Raw genomic sequence first — 18,009 nt, 5'->3', positions numbered from 1 at the left:
AACTCATGGTCTAGAACTGGCCTTCAGTAACCCCCCAAGCAAGTGAACTGAATAGCCCTGATCTACTCCAGGCCAAACGTTTGGAAGCATGACTAAATTTGGAAAAAATAAATTATAGTTAAATTTCTATACTTTGCATCAAAATAAGAATTCATATTATATAGGGAGTCTCTTTTCACAATAATGTTTTGCTGTCGTTTGGGTCTACTGGAATTAGTTTTTTTATTTAATTTATTTTTTTAACCATGCCTACCCTGGCTTTAACAACAGCATAGCAGACTAAGATTTGTGTTGTACTTTTTGTGTTGAAGCTGTGACTCCACCAAATCTTTTCAACCATAATATTGAGCCCTTTATTTCTTTCCCTAACAATTGTTTAGTAATGGTCGGAGGACATCAATGTCCATTACAGTGAAAGCCAAGTCTGATTATGCAGCGAATACCCAGAAAAATCCATAGAACCAACACTGTGTTTTTTTTAACAAACATGGTTACCCTAGCCATAAAATAAGTTATCAAGGAGAGACGGATTAAAATTTAAGAAGTGCTCCCTGACCTGCACAGTGTCTTTGACAAAAACAGCTCCAGCACCACATTGCTAGGACCTAGCTGGGACCTGCTATTGGGGATTACAGAGAGAAGCTTCTTAATCTTATGCCCAGGGTTTTATTTTATGGGGTTTTGTGTTGACAAACCATTGTGCGTTTCTGTCTGATGGTGAAAATCTCTTATCCAGTGCTTGTCTTTGCTTGATGCAGATGCCTCCAGGAAAATAGAAGTGAAGACGTTGTAAATGATAGACCACATAGAGAAGTTATAGCCTGTAGTTCTCGTTAAAACCCATTATTGAAGGGGTAGGACACTTGCTTAATCCAAACTTCAAACTGACATGGTCACAGGAGTCAGTGGGGGTGACGGGCAGAGGTGTATGTGTGTAAGGGTGTGTGTGTGTGTGTGTGTGTGTGTAAAGACGGGGCATAGCAACAGAGTAAATTTGCATCACATTTGTTGGCGGTCTTGTTGCAGTGAAGGACACCAGGAAGAAATCTCAGTCAAGTCATGAATATGAGTTTATAATGTCCTACCAATGTCAAGCTGGGGCTCTGAGCAGAGATATGCAAAACGTCTCTCTAACGTCATTCCACTTATTGCTGATATAATCTGTGGTATAGCTGGGGGAGACAGGGGATCGTTACTGTATTATTAAATTGTGTGAGATGTCCTGAGTGAGTTTCAATAATAAGCTGATAGCCACATGGTTTTGCTTGGTGTCCAAACCACCTCTAAAGGACCTCAGCCAAAGCTAAGAAGAGTTAAAAATGTACACATCTTTTCTCCTTCCCAATGCAGATAGTTTAATATTATTGTCTTCTAGTGACTTTGAATACTCTGTGTTTATTAAAGGCCTGCAAGCACAGCAGGTGGTTGGCCTTTTGATCTCTGGCAGTGGATGCTGGGGGAATATAAATGAAGTGGTGTCATCTAACACATAAAATTATAACATGAAGTGTAAGTTTTAACTTTGATCTTGTTGTCTTTTAAAACAGGGTTAATTGGAGAGTCGGATTCTTTGGAATATAGATAATGAGCAAACAATGTTTCGGTGTCACCATCTGGCCGTGTCGGTATTGTGGACTTCTTCATATAATGTTCGTGGACAAGCATGTGTGCTTGTGAGTTTGAGTGAGGGTTTAGCTATTTTAGAATTAGAATACTTTAGATGTTTTTTCTCAATGGTGTTCCTTTGAGAATTAATAAAAGTTTTTTTTTTCTTTTGCATTATTACATAAGAAAACCTTGTTCCTTAAAACTATAATTTGGTCAAACATCGATTGTTATACAATATAATTAAATATTGTTTCATGAAAAAAAAACTAAATAAACTCCAATTCATCCATATGTACATATCCATACTAATCTTTTAAGATTACATTTTTGTGTTCTTAAAGAGTTTTCTTTTTTCCTACTCTCTGGTTACTTAAGGGATCAAACATCCTGGTTGATCATTTAAAAGCTGATTGAGATTTCATATATCATTAAGCCTCCCTGTCTCTGTTTGGGTTTTAAAACTGAACCGGGTGAATTATCTGCGTTGCCATTGTTTGAAACACTGAAAACACATGAATCAAAGAGCAAATTGTTAGACCACCTGGAAAGGGAAGTCTGCACAGCATTTTATTTTCCTGACAGCTGATACCAGAGACTATGCCTCTGTTTAGTGATGGTATCTCCAGCTTTAAACAGCTGGTTCCCTTGTCTCTCCAACCATTTGTCTTCTCTGGACAAAGGAGAGTCGGTCGGTCAACTGTGTACATGCTATCAATGACCCTAAAGATGCAAATGAGCTCATAAGAAGTTAAATGCTTGGAACACCTCTTTGTACTTTTTTTAGAGGGAAAGTTAAATGGTTTTATAAATAAAAAACACATCAACGTACCTTCCATTCTTTGGATATATTTCTCTACATATTCCAATGTCTGAGTAAAACCCTATTTTAGAGAATATTATTTTAACATATATTATTTTAACATTTCTACATTGGAAAGTCCCAGATTTTGAATGAGTATTACTGTTACAAATACTTAAAATGTGATACATTTTACACAATGCTCTCATTCTTATCTACCTTGTAACTTTAGACAAAAATCAGATAAGGCTGATGTAATTTTGACATAGTTGAAGCTATAAATGATAATGTCTTACGAAAGGATGCAAGTCATTTTGCACCTTCACCAGTTGGCACTTTTACAGTATGGTCTTTCTTACCAACTTTTTCAGAAAGGTTTCTCATCAGCAATGTGACAATTCATAACCATTGTGGAAACGTTTCATTCCCGCTTTGACAGCTGTTGATTTAGAGCAATTATCTCTAATATACTCATTCTCTCCTGTAATGAAATGGGGTTTTATGCCTAGTTAATCAGATATACTTACAGGGAGTGGCCCAGAGTTATCTAGATTTAATCAGGGGTGTAATCTTTTACATTTTTGAGGAGTCGATTGGCCAAGGGTGGGGTATCACAGTCCTTTGAAATAGGCTGTGTCATAACAATTTTAGGAAACAATGTGTAATTAAATTTAAGCACATGGTTATGTAAATGGGTAGCACATGGTTATGTAAATGGGTAGAAACCTGAATGTTTGTGCAACCGGCCCTTTTAATGACTTCATGATGCCAAAGTGGCCCAATATAGAAATTAGTTTAATACCTCTGGCATGGAAGGAGCAGTGGTGTTACCTGACTCCGCCAGATAGATTTGCTCCGCATATCCATCTGGAAACCTTCCGTTGAAGTAATTTTGGGAAGGGGCGAAAATACTGGTTAGCTGATTGGCCTATGTTGGTGATAGACGGGCCAAATAAACCAATCAGATTCGTCGTCGCTCTGTTACGAGCGACGAAGAAAACACAACCACAAGCCAAGCTACTCTTGCTGCTGCAGGTAAAGGCTCGTTAGCTCAGCAAAGAAATACTCTGTAATTCCGATAAAACTTGCTCGATAGCCGCGCTAACGCTAGTTTCATCGGCTGAAGCCGCCATGTTCTTTAGACTGAACTGTCGCGCTTCTCGTTGCGGCACACCTCAACCCGCCTCAAAGCCAACGCTGATTGGACGTTTGTTTGGTGAACGGCTCCAAATTTTCTTTAACGGAGGGTAGCCAGTCTGATCTGCGAGTGAAACCTTGAAAGCTCGCGAGATCAGGATGGTCTCACGAGGCTAGCAGTGGTGAGCCTCAAAGATAGAAAACAGCTGTCTGGAACTCCCCCATTTCATACAAATCCCTCGATCAATCAGAATAGCTTTTAGCTGATGCTGAAGCTAATGGGGATCCTAATAAAACAAACAAACAAACAAACATAAAAGGTCAGGGAGAGGGATAACTTAAGAGCAAAATTTATTTCAGGTTCAAGTGACAAGCTGCGCTGTGATGATATACAAAATAAATACCATATATAATACATATATAGGACTACATATGTATATCATAATATACACTAACAGAGATTTCTTGATATGTTTTCCTTAGCTGACATTAAAAGAACAATCAGAAGTACAATCTCATAAGGCCAGCTCTCTCAGAGCTAACATGATTCCTCCACAGAAAACTGAACTACACAAATGCCTTTTCTCAGCATAGCAGATGTTTTCACTGTTTTTCCCAACTGGCTTCAGCGGGAGTTTGATTTCACCAACAGGCTCCATTCTGTCGGTCTGACTGGTTGGAGCTAGCTTAGAAATATATGGTGACAGACAGATGGCTCATCTATTCACCTGCCAAATATGTCTGAAAGTGTATGCCCTTTTACAAACTGGTTTTAACAAAGGCTGCCCAGATGGTTCACTCTTTTTAAAAAGCCATCTGCTTATGAAAACAGCGCAGACAAGTATCAAATTAAAGAAAAGCCTGAAAGCATGACCCCAGCATAATTTCCCTTACAGTTCTTAGTGTCATGGTTTTCAGGTGACGAGTCCACATGCAGATACGATCGGGAGGCAAAACACAGTTTTAAGATGTTTATTATAAGAAACAAGCAGATCTAAGGACGGGACTACGGGTGAGTCGGCTGGGTCAGAACGTCAAGGCTGGCGAGTCTGTAAGAAAGAGGAAGTCAGAAACTCTGAAAGTCGAACCAGGGGAATAGCTAGAAGTGCGCTGCTTACCATTTAGCCGGGCGGACCTAACCGGGAAGAAGTAGCGTCGGGAATACTCTATGATTCTACTCAGCTGGAGTTAGGCGGCTGGTGGCTGAGGACGGCGGATGTAACTGGCGAGGGATCCTGAGCGAACCTCGTCGGCAACGGTTGACAGATGGATTGACCAGAGTGAATGCAGAACCAGCAGGAACCGGGAGAGGGGAACTCAGGCCTCGCTGGGTAACATCCAGGAAGTATGAGGGGAGCGCCAGAGCAAAATCTGAGCAGGCGGTTCTGCTGGTCTGTTTCTTCGGAACGAAACGTCAAGACGGGTGAGTGCATCCAAGCACAAAAATCTGAGGCAAACAGAGATCCAAAAATTAGTCAAAAAACGAAGAGCAAAAACTCACAAGCTGGTGTCCGAGCGTAGGGACAGAGGCCACGTCGTACCACGACTGGTTAAGGCTCTGGCGTCTTCCATCTGTCAGCGCTCTGCTTAAGAAGCCAGAGGAAGCCGCCTGCAACGAGCTGCAGGTGTGGGCCACGCCTCCTCAGCCAACCAGACACACCTGTGGAATAGAGTTAGAGTAGAGCAGCACAGAGAATCCTGACACTACCCCCCCCTCAACGGCCGCCTCCTGGCGGCCCAGATGAAGAGGTGCTGGGCTGAGTAGCCCAAAAATCTGAAATCAAGTCCTTATCCAAAATAGTAGCTGCGGAAACCCACGAGCGCTCCTCAGAGCTACGACCCTCCCAGTCGACGAGGTATTGGTGACCCCTACCTCGCCGACGGGCATCCACAACCCTGAGAACCCGAGGGTTCTGACTGTCCTGGGAGGGTGGAGGGGGTCCGGAAGGAGGGCACAAGTTGCTGTCCAAAACGGGCTTGATCTGGGACACATGAAAAGTAGGGTGTACTCGGGAGTGAGGGGGCAAACGTAAACGGACAGTGCTCGGGTTAATCACTGTCTCTATCTCATAGGGACCAGTGAACCGGGGAGCAAGCTTCTTAGCGGATGGATTGGACAAAACGTCTCTGGAAGATAACCAAACCTTCTGACCGGGGCGATACTGAGGAGCTGGTCGGCGGTGCTGGTCGGCAAACCTCTTGCTCCGCTCTGCGGTGCGAGTGAGGGCAGTGATGGTTGATCTCCAGATGTCCTGGCAGCGAGCAATGTAGTCGTTTACGGATGTGAAGGGAATCCTGAGTTCCTCTGTGGGTAGAAGTGGAGGCTGATATCCCAAAGCAACCTCAAAAGGTGAACGTCCAGTAGCTGAGGTGATGTGTGAATTAAGGGCATACTCCACCCAGGGCAAAAACTTGTTCCAGTCGGAGGGTGAAGATGACGTAAGGCAGCGGAGAGTAGTTTCTAGTTGCTGGTTCATGCGTTCAGTTTGGCCATTAGTCTGAGGATGATATCCAGAGGTGAGTGTATAACGGGCACCCAGAGCAGAGCAAAAGTGCCGCCAGACCTGGGAGATAAACTGAGGACCCCGGTCAGAGAGGATATCAACAGGGATGCCGTGAAGTCTGAACACATGTCTGATAAGAAGCTGAGCTGTCTGGAGTGCGTTGGGTAATTTGCGGATGGGAATAAGATGACAGGACTTAGAAAACCGATCAACTACCGTCAAAATAGTTGACATACCTTGGGACAATGGGAGACCGGTAACGAAATCAATCGCTATGTGGGACCATGGACGTCTGGGGATGGGAAGAGGATTTAACAAACCGGAAGGTGGCTGTGTAGAAGACTTATTCTGGGCGCAAACGGGGCAGGCGAGAACATATTCTCGAACATCCTTCGTCCATGAAGGCCACCAGAATCGCCGGGAGACCTGGGACTGGGTTCTAAAAATGCCCGGATGGGCGGAAAACTTCGTGTCATGACTCCAACGTAGAACCTCAGGACGAACAGACTGGGGAACGTACTTAAGCCCAGGTGGCCCTGTACCTGGGTCCGGGTCTAAGAGTTGGGCCTGTCTGATTCTGTCCTCCAGATCCCAATGCAGCGCTCCAACCGTACAGGTGGGAGGAAGAATCGGTTCCGGCTCCCTCTCTTGTTCAGAAGATGTAAACAGACGGGACAGTGCATCAGGCTTGACATTTCTGGAGCCGGGTCTGTAGGTGATGGTGAGGTTGAATCGAGAGAAAAACAAAGACCAACGGGCCTGTCTAGAGTTGAGTCGACGGGCTGACTGCAGATAGGAGAGGTTCTTGTGATCTGTCCATATTATGATGGGCTGCTCGGATCCCTCTAACCAGTGCCGCCACTCCTCCAACGCTAGTTTAATAGCTAGTAGCTCACGATCACCTACATCATAGTTCTGCTCTGCTGGTGATAAACGACGGGAGAAGAACGCACAAGGGTGCAACTTACAGTCTACCTCCGACTGTTGGGACAAAACCGCTCCCACCCCGGTGTTAGAGGCATCGATCTCTAAGATAAACTGTTTGGCTGGGTCGGGGTGAACTAGTATGGGAGCCTGGGAAAAACGGGCCTTAAGTTTACTGAAAGCCTCCTCGGCCTCTGGACTCCAGACATAAGGTACTTTGGGGGAAGTGAGAGCATGTAAAGGAGATGCTACCTGACTATAGTTCCTGATAAAGCGCCGATAGAAGTTAGCGAAACCAAGAAAGCGTTGGAGCTGTTTGCGCGACTCAGGAACAGGCCATTCCACCACTGCCCTTATCTTTTCTGGATCAGACTTCACCTGTCCGCCCTCTAAAATCAGACCAAGAAAGGAAACAGAAGACTGGTGAAAATCACACTTCTCGGCCTTAACAAATAAGCGATTCTCTAATAATCGCTGGAGAACAAGACGGACGTGTTGTTTATGTTGTTCTAGGTCACGAGAGTAAATCAGGATATCGTCAAGATAAACGAAAACAAAAACATTCAGAAAATCCCGAAGGACATCGTTCACTAATGCTTGAAAAACTGCCGGGGCATTGCACAAACCAAAAGGCATGACTAAGTATTCAAAGTGACCTAGCGGGGTCTTAAAGGCCGTCTTCCACTCATCCCCCTGTCTCACCCGAACCAAATGATAAGCGTTGCGCAGATCAAGTTTAGTGAAGATCTTAGCATTCTGGACTGGTTCGAGGGCTGAGGATAATAGAGGGAGCGGGTACTTGTTCTTAACGGTTATTTGGTTAAGCCCTCGATAATCGATACAGGGTCGAAGGGTTCCATCCTTCTTACCAACGAAAAAAAAACCCCGCGCCCAATGGGGAGGATGAGGGACGGATTAACCCCGTAGCTAGAGATTCCCCTATATACTTCTCGAGCGCTTGACGTTCTGACCTGGAGATGTTGTAGAGCCGACTCACCGGTAGTGGAGCCCCAGGCAAAAGGTCAATAGCGCAATCGTAAGGGCGATGTGGGGGAAGTGAACAAGCCTGAGTCTTACTGAATACTCTCTGAAGATCGTGGTATTCCTCCGGAACTAGCGATAGGTCAAGAACGTCCCCAGACTCTGTCTCAGGGGAAGGGGTAACAGATACAGGACGAGCGGACTGTAAGCAACGAGAATGACAAGCTGGAGACCAAGATTCTAATCGGGACTCGGCCCAGTTAAACTGCGGGCTGTGGACACTTAACCAGGCTAAACCCAAAACAACGGGTGAACGTTTTACAGGGAACACAAAAAACGAAAGTTGTTCCCGGTGGTTACCCGAAACTATCACTACTAGAGGTCGAGTGCGATGGGTGATTAAGGTTAAACTCTGCCCATCCAAGGACGACACCCGGAGAGGCTCGGGTAAAGGTTCGACCGGCACACGAAGCTGATCCACTACGGTTTGGTCAATTAGGTTGAAGTCCGAACCGGAATCAACTAGAGCCGAGACATCGAAAGTATCCTGATCAAACATTAACGTCACTGGTAAATGTAAGCGAGAAAGAGATGGCGCCTTAGTTACTACTCGGGGGCTAGAACTATTAACGTCCACCGTTCTCCCCGTTACGAACGGTGGACTGGATCTTTTGGCCGAACCGGACAATCCTTAAGGAAATGACCTTCCCCTCCACAGTATAGACATAAGTTGCCCGCGAAACGCTGTTGACGCTCCTTATTGGTTAAACCAACCTGGCCCAACTGCATGGGTTCAGGAGGTGATGGAGCGGACCGCGGTTCCCTATGGGTGAGCGTGGAAGGGGTGGATGATCGCATGACTTGGTTCTGTCTAACTCGGCTCCGACTACGTAGCCGGGTATCCAACCGGATGGCTAGCGCCACAAAATCCTCAAAATCCCCGGGTTCCTCCACCCGGGCTAATTCATCCTTAAGGGACTCATCAAGAGCCTGAAAAAATACTGCCTTTAACGGTCTTGGTTGCCAATCCGCCGCTGCGGCAACCGTACGAAACTCCACTGAGAAGTCAGATACGCGTCGACCGCGCTGTTTTAACGAAAGGAGATGACGAGACTGATGAGCCGAATCTAACTCGGGCGAAAAAATAGTCTTAAACTCGGTAACGAATTCCTGAAAAGTAACCCCGAATGACTGACAATCAGGGAATCGAGCCTCAGCCCAACTAAGTGCTTTACCTGTTAGGAGTCGTAGTACATAAGATATCTTAACCTCATCTGAGGCGAAAGTCTGGGGGGATCGGTTAAACACCAGTTTACACTGGAAAAGGAAACCTCCGCAACTCCCATGGTCACCAGAGAATTTCTCCGGACTAGGTGACGCGCTCTCAAGTGGCGGAGCCCAAAGCTGATTCTCAGTGCTCGGAGCGACGGGAGGCGGGGTGCTAATGTTTTGAGTGACAGGCGACGTCATCACGGAAGTAACTGTGTCCATGAGCTGGCTAAACTGAGCGGCTAATCTATGAAGCTGCTCCTGTGTTGAATTTACGGCTAAACCTAGCGACTGCATCTGCTCTTGCTGTGCGGCTAACTGCCGCCCGAACGTATCCGCTGGACTTTGGTGGCCAGAGCCTTCTTCTGTCATGGTTTTCAGGTGACGAGTCCACATGCAGATACGATCGGGAGGCAAAACACAGTTTTAAGATGTTTATTATAAGAAACAAGCAGATCTAAGGACGGGACTACGGGTGAGTCGGCTGGGTCAGAACGTCAAGGCTGGCGAGTCTGTAAGAAAGAGGAAGTCAGAAACTCTGAAAGTCGAACCAGGGGAATAGCTAGAAGTGCGCTGCTTACCATTTAGCCGGGCGGACCTAACCGGGAAGAAGTAGCGTCGGGAATACTCTATGATTCTACTCAGCTGGAGTTAGGCGGCTGGTGGCTGAGGACGGCGGATGTAACTGGCGAGGGATCCTGAGCGAACCTCGTCGGCAACGGTTGACAGATGGATTGACCAGAGTGAATGCAGAACCAGCAGGAACCGGGAGAGGGGAACTCAGGCCTCGCTGGGTAACATCCAGGAAGTATGAGGGGAGCGCCAGAGCAAAATCTGAGCAGGCGGTTCTGCTGGTCTGTTTCTTCGGAACGAAACGTCAAGACGGGTGAGTGCATCCAAGCACAAAAATCTGAGGCAAACAGAGATCCAAAAATTAGTCAAAAAACGAAGAGCAAAAACTCACAAGCTGGTGTCCGAGCGTAGGGACAGAGGCCACGTCGTACCACGACTGGTTAAGGCTCTGGCGTCTTCCATCTGTCAGCGCTCTGCTTAAGAAGCCAGAGGAAGCCGCCTGCAACGAGCTGCAGGTGTGGGCCACGCCTCCTCAGCCAACCAGACACACCTGTGGAATAGAGTTAGAGTAGAGCAGCACAGAGAATCCTGACACTTAGTAGTATTTTTTTTTTGTGGAGTATCTGCAAATCGTTATGAAGTTGCTCTGAGTGATCATCTTATGATGAGACCTTACTGTTCATTTTAATGCTGCCTCTGTCCCCATTCGTAAAGCATAGCCATAGAAAGATTTGTTCAGTGTGGCAAATATTGTTAATCCTAGTAAATGAGGTTTACTCTCATTACATCATTGAGATGACCCATGTGAAATTACAGGTCAACAATAGAAACTCCCATGCATGTGCACAAAGTCTGTGGGCAAGTGCTCAGCCCAGCAAAGGTCACCCATCACCAAACTTATTCATGAAATAGGAACCAAAACATAGTTGGATATATTAACTTCCATATGTATTTTTGTTAACACAATCAATGCATGTCTAATCAAAATTGATAACTGAAATTATCAAATTGAATAAATAAATGCATACCAGGCAAAAATGGGCGTACACATGCTTTTTTATCACCAGACAATATATTAAACAAGCATCAAAATAATATAGCTCGAACATGATCAAAACTCTGCCCTAAATAAGTCAAATAAAAATAAAGCTTCCAATTTCATTCAACACTATTATTTTGTATTATTATTTTAAAATTTTCAACACTATTATGAGAGCTACAGTACTTGACATTCTCCTGCAACATCTTTTTGGACTGTTTTCTTTTTCCTGTGAGCTTTCCCATCAAAACAACTCTGATAGTAAATTATTGTAAATGAGACAAAACTAGTAAACTGGCTTAATTTGTAAAACAGTAAAACTGTCCTTATGATGATTTTTCTGTCGGTCTGTCTATCTGCCTGCTTCAGCTGTTCTGCATCTCTCCCCTTCTTTCTCTTTATCAAACCTGACAAACATCAGTTAATAGTCATGAATACAAAGCTGTTACCTTAAGCCCCCGTGTTACCACACACCCCCATGGTGTCAGACTCAAGACACCTTCAGTGCTGAGCTCTACCTCAGTAGGCCTGAAGAGAAACCACCAATGTCACCCTGGTCATTCTTAATGCTTCAAAATGTTACTTTCCCTTGTTCTGACCACAGCCCTGCTTAATCGCCATTGCTCATTCCCCCACTTAGCCCTGCCCCTCTTGGCACTGCCCATTTTGGTGGCATTTTTTCAAAATTTGTCTGAGGGCGGGGTTATTTTTTTACAGACAGATGAGTTGCACTTTAAGTACTGCGATTAATTTTGCACCAATTGACATCAATCCCACAAACACTGACAGGGTCTGTCTGTCTGATGCTACGGGTCTCAGGAAAAGTGCAGTGGGTGCAGCAGGTGGGCCTGGCAATCAGCACTGCATTAAGACTAAGTGGAGAAGGAGGAGGGAGGGGCAAGCTGTGGATCACGCTCAGCACAGAATTCCCACAAGAACTCAAATGAATGCCAGTCAAATATCAAAGTATGTTTGTGGGGTAATTTCTATTTCTAAAAGATAAATGAAGACAAAAATGTATCTCCAGTATAGTTGTGGAACTTTCCCCACCCAGGGCAAAAGGGCACATTTTTGAGCACCACTAGGGCTTTATCTGTGCACATGATTTCATTGCGCTCTATTGCTAAGAATTCAGGAAATATTTTACTAAAAATGAGGTTGCAATCCTCCAAAAGTTTTTTTTTTTTGTTTTTTTATGATTTGTCCTTCTACGACTGGCAGGGCTATGCTTTTTACTTTTAGCACTGAAGACGCCCCACTGTCCGACATTGTTTTCCATTTTGATTATCTGAACACCAACATTGCTAAATATCTCGCATGATTAGGTCTCCATTACATCACCAGTTAAACACCTAGGCAACATTTTCTTTTGCTCAACAAATATATTCTGCTAATCTTTTTGGAAAAAATTGAGTCTTAACCTCTCGAGGATTTTTTTTCTTTCTTGTTTTGTGATTTGTCCTCATCCTGTAACTGTTGGGGCTTTTAAACCACCCTTTTAGCTTCAGTAATGAACACACGTCACTCTTCATCGTAGTTTTCCATCTTGATTACTGAAGACCAACTGTGCAGAATATCTCCTGTTTCCAGCTTCTTTGTTTCCATTACCCATAGCAGCGTTCTGGACATAAGTAATTTCAGGTTGACTGGCGGTTCACTTTGTGGCTGTCCTGCCTCTAGCCTTAGGCAGTGGGGTAGCAGTCGAAAGCGAGCTCCTGCACCAGTCAATTACCAGTTAATAAACAGTGGAAGTTTTCTATTAGTGCTTGTTAGTGCGTGTAAAATATTGTTGGTATGTGGAATTGGGGGAAGGTACTGTGACTTTGGAATTAGAAAAAAAAAGTGCAGGCATAATTTCTTCCCCTGGGTTCTGTATACAGCGCCCAGTTCACTGACTGTTTATTGAGGTATTATTTTTTTATTAGATTTTTATCAGGCTGTACCGAGCAGTGAAAAGCATTTGCTCATACACATTTTTTTTTTCCAAAGTGCCCAGAACTGTTTGGTCAGGACTTTCGAATAACGCAATATTTCATGAAGTGACTGTAGAACACTATTTCAGTTAAAGCACATATATTACATATGAATTATGAAGGCCAACAATGCAATTGTTGTTGTATTACATCCCGTCATTAATAACTTTAAAAGTTCCCTGTTAATATGATGCATTGATGCTTTTTGGAAAGCAGTTGGTACAAATGTCTTATGTGGTAGGTCTTCCACATATTGAGACGAAAAAGATTTCACAGTGCTTACAGAGGGAAATTGCTTTAAGGAAAAACAGTGCAACTTAGCCGCCTTGGGAATTGAAACAACCTTAATTGGATTTGGAGAAGCCATATTTACCAAGGGAGCACTACTCTGACAGTCTGACAGCAAGAAGCATGAATCATTAAAACTCTTTCCTGTCATATTAGACCACAACCAATAACTATTGCTACTTGCTGCTGCTGACATACTGTGCCAAGGGGTGTACCAGTGTATCTCTTGGCAAAAACTCTTCACAATATCTAAAGAATGTTGACAATAAATGGTCCTATCCTACAGGACTGAGATTTAATTTTACCCTTCAACTTTATCGTGTAGATGAACAGCAGATCTATATTATAAGGAATAACAACCTCTTGAGATTATGGGTGGAGGTAATACTCTTATGACTCTTCGGGTCATTGGTGACCAGCAGCTGGAGGTTTGCCTTCACATCACATTAACAAATCATGCTTTAATTGGCTCACCTGCCAAATCCCTCCTTTCCCTTCCTCGTGTTCCCTGAAGTCCTCCATCAAACCTCCTCCGATGGCTTACACGCTCTGCCTTATTTCTCATTATGCCCCCACACACGAGGATATCTTTAGTCTCTCTACTTTACACCTACAGCCCTCGAGACGGACATCCAGGCTGTTGTAAAACGGGATCCACCAAAGACTTAGAGGAAGCTTGGATGTCATTGATTTTTAAATGGGGCCGCGCTGATTCCGTATTAGCTTTGGGAGTGCCTGTGATATGGACGTTGCTTTAGGGCCACATTTCCTGTGTGCCTGTCAATATAATTAGCACATTCGAAGGTGGAAACAGTTTTACAGGCTTTATTATCCTTGCCCTGCTCTTTACGCTGGCTGTTTAAAGACGTTCAGGAAGCTGACCAGTAGTTTACTGTGTTGATCAAAGTCAGTGCTGGTGTTTTAACTTGTTTGGAATCAGTTGCTGCATTGGTGTCACCATGCATTTAATTCCTTCTGACAAATTTTTTAAACAGAAGGTTTTAGAGACTATAATTGCATGCATTTAGATTAAGTGTCCAATATGGAAAAAAGGTTCATTCCATTTAATGCAAACTCAAATTAGGTGTTATTGGCAAGCGGCTAATTACTACTCTAATATAAATAAACCAAGACTCACTCTTTTCTCTCGAAACCCCACACAGCTGCTTTTAAATAACATCTAAAGCAGTGGAGAGCAGCTTTACCATGGATACGCTTCTAGTATTCTCAGACTAATGCTGCAATGCAATCAGATACAATGCTATCAAGGTCTGTGAAGATTGGCCTACAATGCTCACCAATCTCAGGTGACTGATAAAATCCATCCAGCAGTGAACTTCCAGCACGGTGCGCTATAGAGTTTCAGTCCCTCTGGGCCACTGCACAGCTCTCTCTCTGTTAACCACAGGGCTTTTCCATATGGACACCATTTCTGCCCGGTGCTTAATTACCTATCAAAAAACATTTCAAAGCTTTTGAAGAGGAAAAGAGGTGGCAGGAGACAAAAGACAGAGATAAAAGAAAGAGGGCAAGCACAAAAAAAGTGTGAATGATGGGAAGGAGAATTGAGAACATGGGACTTAGAGATTGATAGAGAGGATGAGCTGTGCATCTGTGGATTGAATTTAAATGGATGGGGACAGACAGAATGAGAGGAGGAATGCTTTGCAGAGCATGCGAGGAGAGCAGTGATCTGGCCAGTGTCCTTTTTTGTTTAGTATTTACAAACAACCCCAAATGGGGAGAAAAAGGGGGAGGGTTTTTTTTGCCACGGGTGGCGATAAATTACCTGTGATTGATGCTTGCTGCCATGGAGGACGACAGTTAAAGACATGGAGCTCTCATTGCTGATGCTCACCTCACTCCAACTTGCTCACTCACTCTCCCTCTTCTCGAACCCAGCAACTCACCCACTTCTGGCCTCCATTATCCCAACAACACACAATTATTTGTTCTGTCTGCTACATGGCCTCCATTCACCGGGCTTATTCCAAAGTACTCAGCATTCCCAAATAGAAACCTCCTGGTTAGAGGTTGTTGGTGTACCCTTACACACGCGCTTCATAATGTAAATGTCAACCTCAGTCACTCCATTTCAGGCAAACATTTGCACAATATGAATAAGGAATGTATGTTTACTTGACCCATTTGACAGATGTTAGCTTATTGACTTTGAAGACATACACACAGCTGCTTTAGTTTGAAAAGATAGACGTATGCTTTTGTGTATTTACTTAATTCATCCACACACAACATTTTTCATACACACACACACACACACATACACCCATATATATATATATATATATATATATATATATATTGTCATTTCAATATTAGAGAAGTTATGACAGTATGACTTTTACTGAAGTTACTTTTAGTAACTCACATTCCAAAATGATAAAGTTTTTTTGTGAAATACAAAGTTGCTACAGATTTCTAAAGTCACCGACTTGAGTTAAACTTATTATTTTGCTCTTGGCTGTTTTTGATCTTAGCTTACACGGCTTTGCCTGGAGGTCAGAAATCAGACATGGCAATGATACCACACCTGAGATGAGCACGTTCCAGTTGCAACTTGCAAAACCAGTGTGATTTCCTTATTGTTGTGGTTAGTGGCAAGGTTAATAGCAATGCATTTCTCTGCATTTTTTGCTCTCAAGCGCAGAGGAAACATACTGTCAAACACAGACTAATAGGTGCGCCACGGATTTGATATAATGCAGTATGCATTATATCAAATCCGAACGGCAAATAAACATTTTATTTCTGCAACTCTGGCAATGTTTTGCAAGCACGGCGGCCATGTTGAATATTAAACTAGGTTTTGCTTCAAGGACCTACAACATGAAAGCTTAGAATCCATCTGCGGTTTCTGGTTTTTCATTTTATTTATTTTTTATTTATTTTTTACTTTGAGCTCTGAAATTCTGACTTCAAATATAAATCAAGCCTACGATCACTCTTAAAGAAAACATATTTGTTTTAATTCCCCAATCTAAAAAGATTCTGTTTTAAAAAAAAACCTTTACTGTACAATCACTTTTTTAAAATAGTGTGATATTTTTGTGCTGAGGCCCTTCTTTCATTCGATGGGCTGCTGTGGAAATTTGAGAAAATTTTCATTTACATTTAAAAGTAGCTTTTTTGACTTTGTCAATGGTCATATAGGATTTTGTCATGGAATTTCAAACAAGCATATTTAATAATCTGTATTTAGAGTTTATGTGCAGCTGGTAAGAAGGGTTTGATGACTGGAATTACAATTTCAATTTCATGATAAAAAATGCAATTACAATCTGATGAAACATAAAATAAACATGTTTTCTTTTCTTTCTGTGTTGTAGCTTGAAACTGCTCTTCACAACCCTGTCAACTGTGCGTTGTTGGGCTTCTCTGCAGCAAGTACCTCTTTACCTCAAGGCTTTCTCTGGGTAAGTAATGACAGCAACACATGCATACACACTTGCACATGCCATTCAGTACAACTATTAGTTAAATGCTCATTCTGCCACACTACCACTTCAGTACCCCTGAGACCTGTGGGAATTCAACACAATTTAGGATGACGCAGACATTCAGAGTGAAAATAATGCAGAAAATATTTTCTTTCTCCAAAAGCTTCCATTTTTGCCCCTGGCCTCCTTGGAAAGGCTGGTTAATTTGTCAGGTACACCTCTTTTGACCTAAAAGGTGGTTCAATCAAGTCTTGGCCCTCCAAGAGTTAAAGTGACGCCCTGCGTCTGAAACTTAATTGCATTTGAGGTGCCATTCCAAAAGAGAGTCGACATTCACTCAGATGAGGAAATTACATTATTAGCATTCTTGTCCCCATTCCTGATTGCTGCCTGAAATGGTTTTATTTTGTACATTTTAGTTTCTTTGATCTTTACCGCCACATGTTTTTCTATTTTGTCTGTGCTGCTCTTTGCTTTCAACATGACTTTATTTTAATGTTTTTTTTTTTGTTTTTGTTTTGTTTTTTAGTTTAGTTTTATTCTTACACAAAGTAGGTATGCAGCTATTTGATACTTTGGTAATCAAGTCATCTACTGAATAATTCATGAAATTATCAAGTAGTGAAATCAATGCACACTTTCTATCAGAACTGTGCCTGCTTAAATGCACATGTACACCACAGCCTACTATACAGTCAATTCAGTGAAAACATGTGTATTTTTAACACTTTAAAAGGCTCTTGTAGGAACATTGTTAAAGGTTTTAAGTTACGCCATAAAATCATATCTTGATTCTATAATTTTGGATGCCGTCAGTTTGCAAGAAATGGGATTTTACATAGGAGGACAGTTAAAACAGGTCACTTCTGAAAATGAGACCTGGATCACAACATTAACGCTCCTCATTTTAAGGTTTTCTAACATAAATCTGGACCCAGGTTTTTGTTTTTTTTTTGTTTTGTTTTGTTTTTTAATTAAATCAACATACACAGGATACATTTAAACAGTGAACCAACCCAAAAACCTCCCTCCCTCTCTCCCTCCTCTCACCCCCACTCACACTCAGTGGCATTCATTCACCCAAAAGGTTGTTTCCTGCCATTATGTATCAATGCAGTCTGCAAGGGATAAAGTCCGGGAAGCACTGCCCTAAACCAGTGTCTCTCGGAAAACCACATCCACTGCAACAGGTTGTGTGAGCTGCTGGTCCACTGATAATACGAACAGTTAAAATAACTTAATTTAATTACTTTCAAATTTATATATCAGTTTTTTTTCTTCCTTTTTTATTTGTGTTTTCTTTTCTTTCTTTTTTTTTCTTCTTTTTTTTTTCAAAAAATAAAGGATACCATTTCCACCAAACCAGGTTGTCAGCAAAAATGGTTGGTTTAAAAGGTTCTTAAACCAGGTCCAGAAAAGATTATGTCCAGGTTAGGCTCAGCAACACACACCTTAA

General features: G+C 42.8%; 1 protein-coding gene across 3 annotated transcripts in view; it reads left to right on the top strand.

Moving 5' to 3' along the window:
- arhgef10la (Rho guanine nucleotide exchange factor (GEF) 10-like a) overlaps positions 1 to 18,009 on the top strand; it is a 175,486-nt gene that overhangs the window by 122,648 nt on the left and 34,829 nt on the right. For all 3 annotated transcript variants that reach the window (XM_036151338.1, XM_036151337.1, XM_036151339.1), the window contains one exon: positions 16,443 to 16,529. In XM_036151338.1, the coding sequence (XP_036007231.1) occupies positions 16,443 to 16,529 (87 nt within the window). The remainder of the gene's footprint in view (positions 1 to 16,442; positions 16,530 to 18,009) is intronic.

This window comes from Fundulus heteroclitus, chromosome 20, assembly GCF_011125445.2.
Source record: "Fundulus heteroclitus isolate FHET01 chromosome 20, MU-UCD_Fhet_4.1, whole genome shotgun sequence".
Lineage (NCBI taxonomy): Eukaryota > Metazoa > Chordata > Actinopteri > Cyprinodontiformes > Fundulidae > Fundulus > Fundulus heteroclitus.
This window is presented reverse-complemented; position numbering and strand designations above follow the sequence as displayed.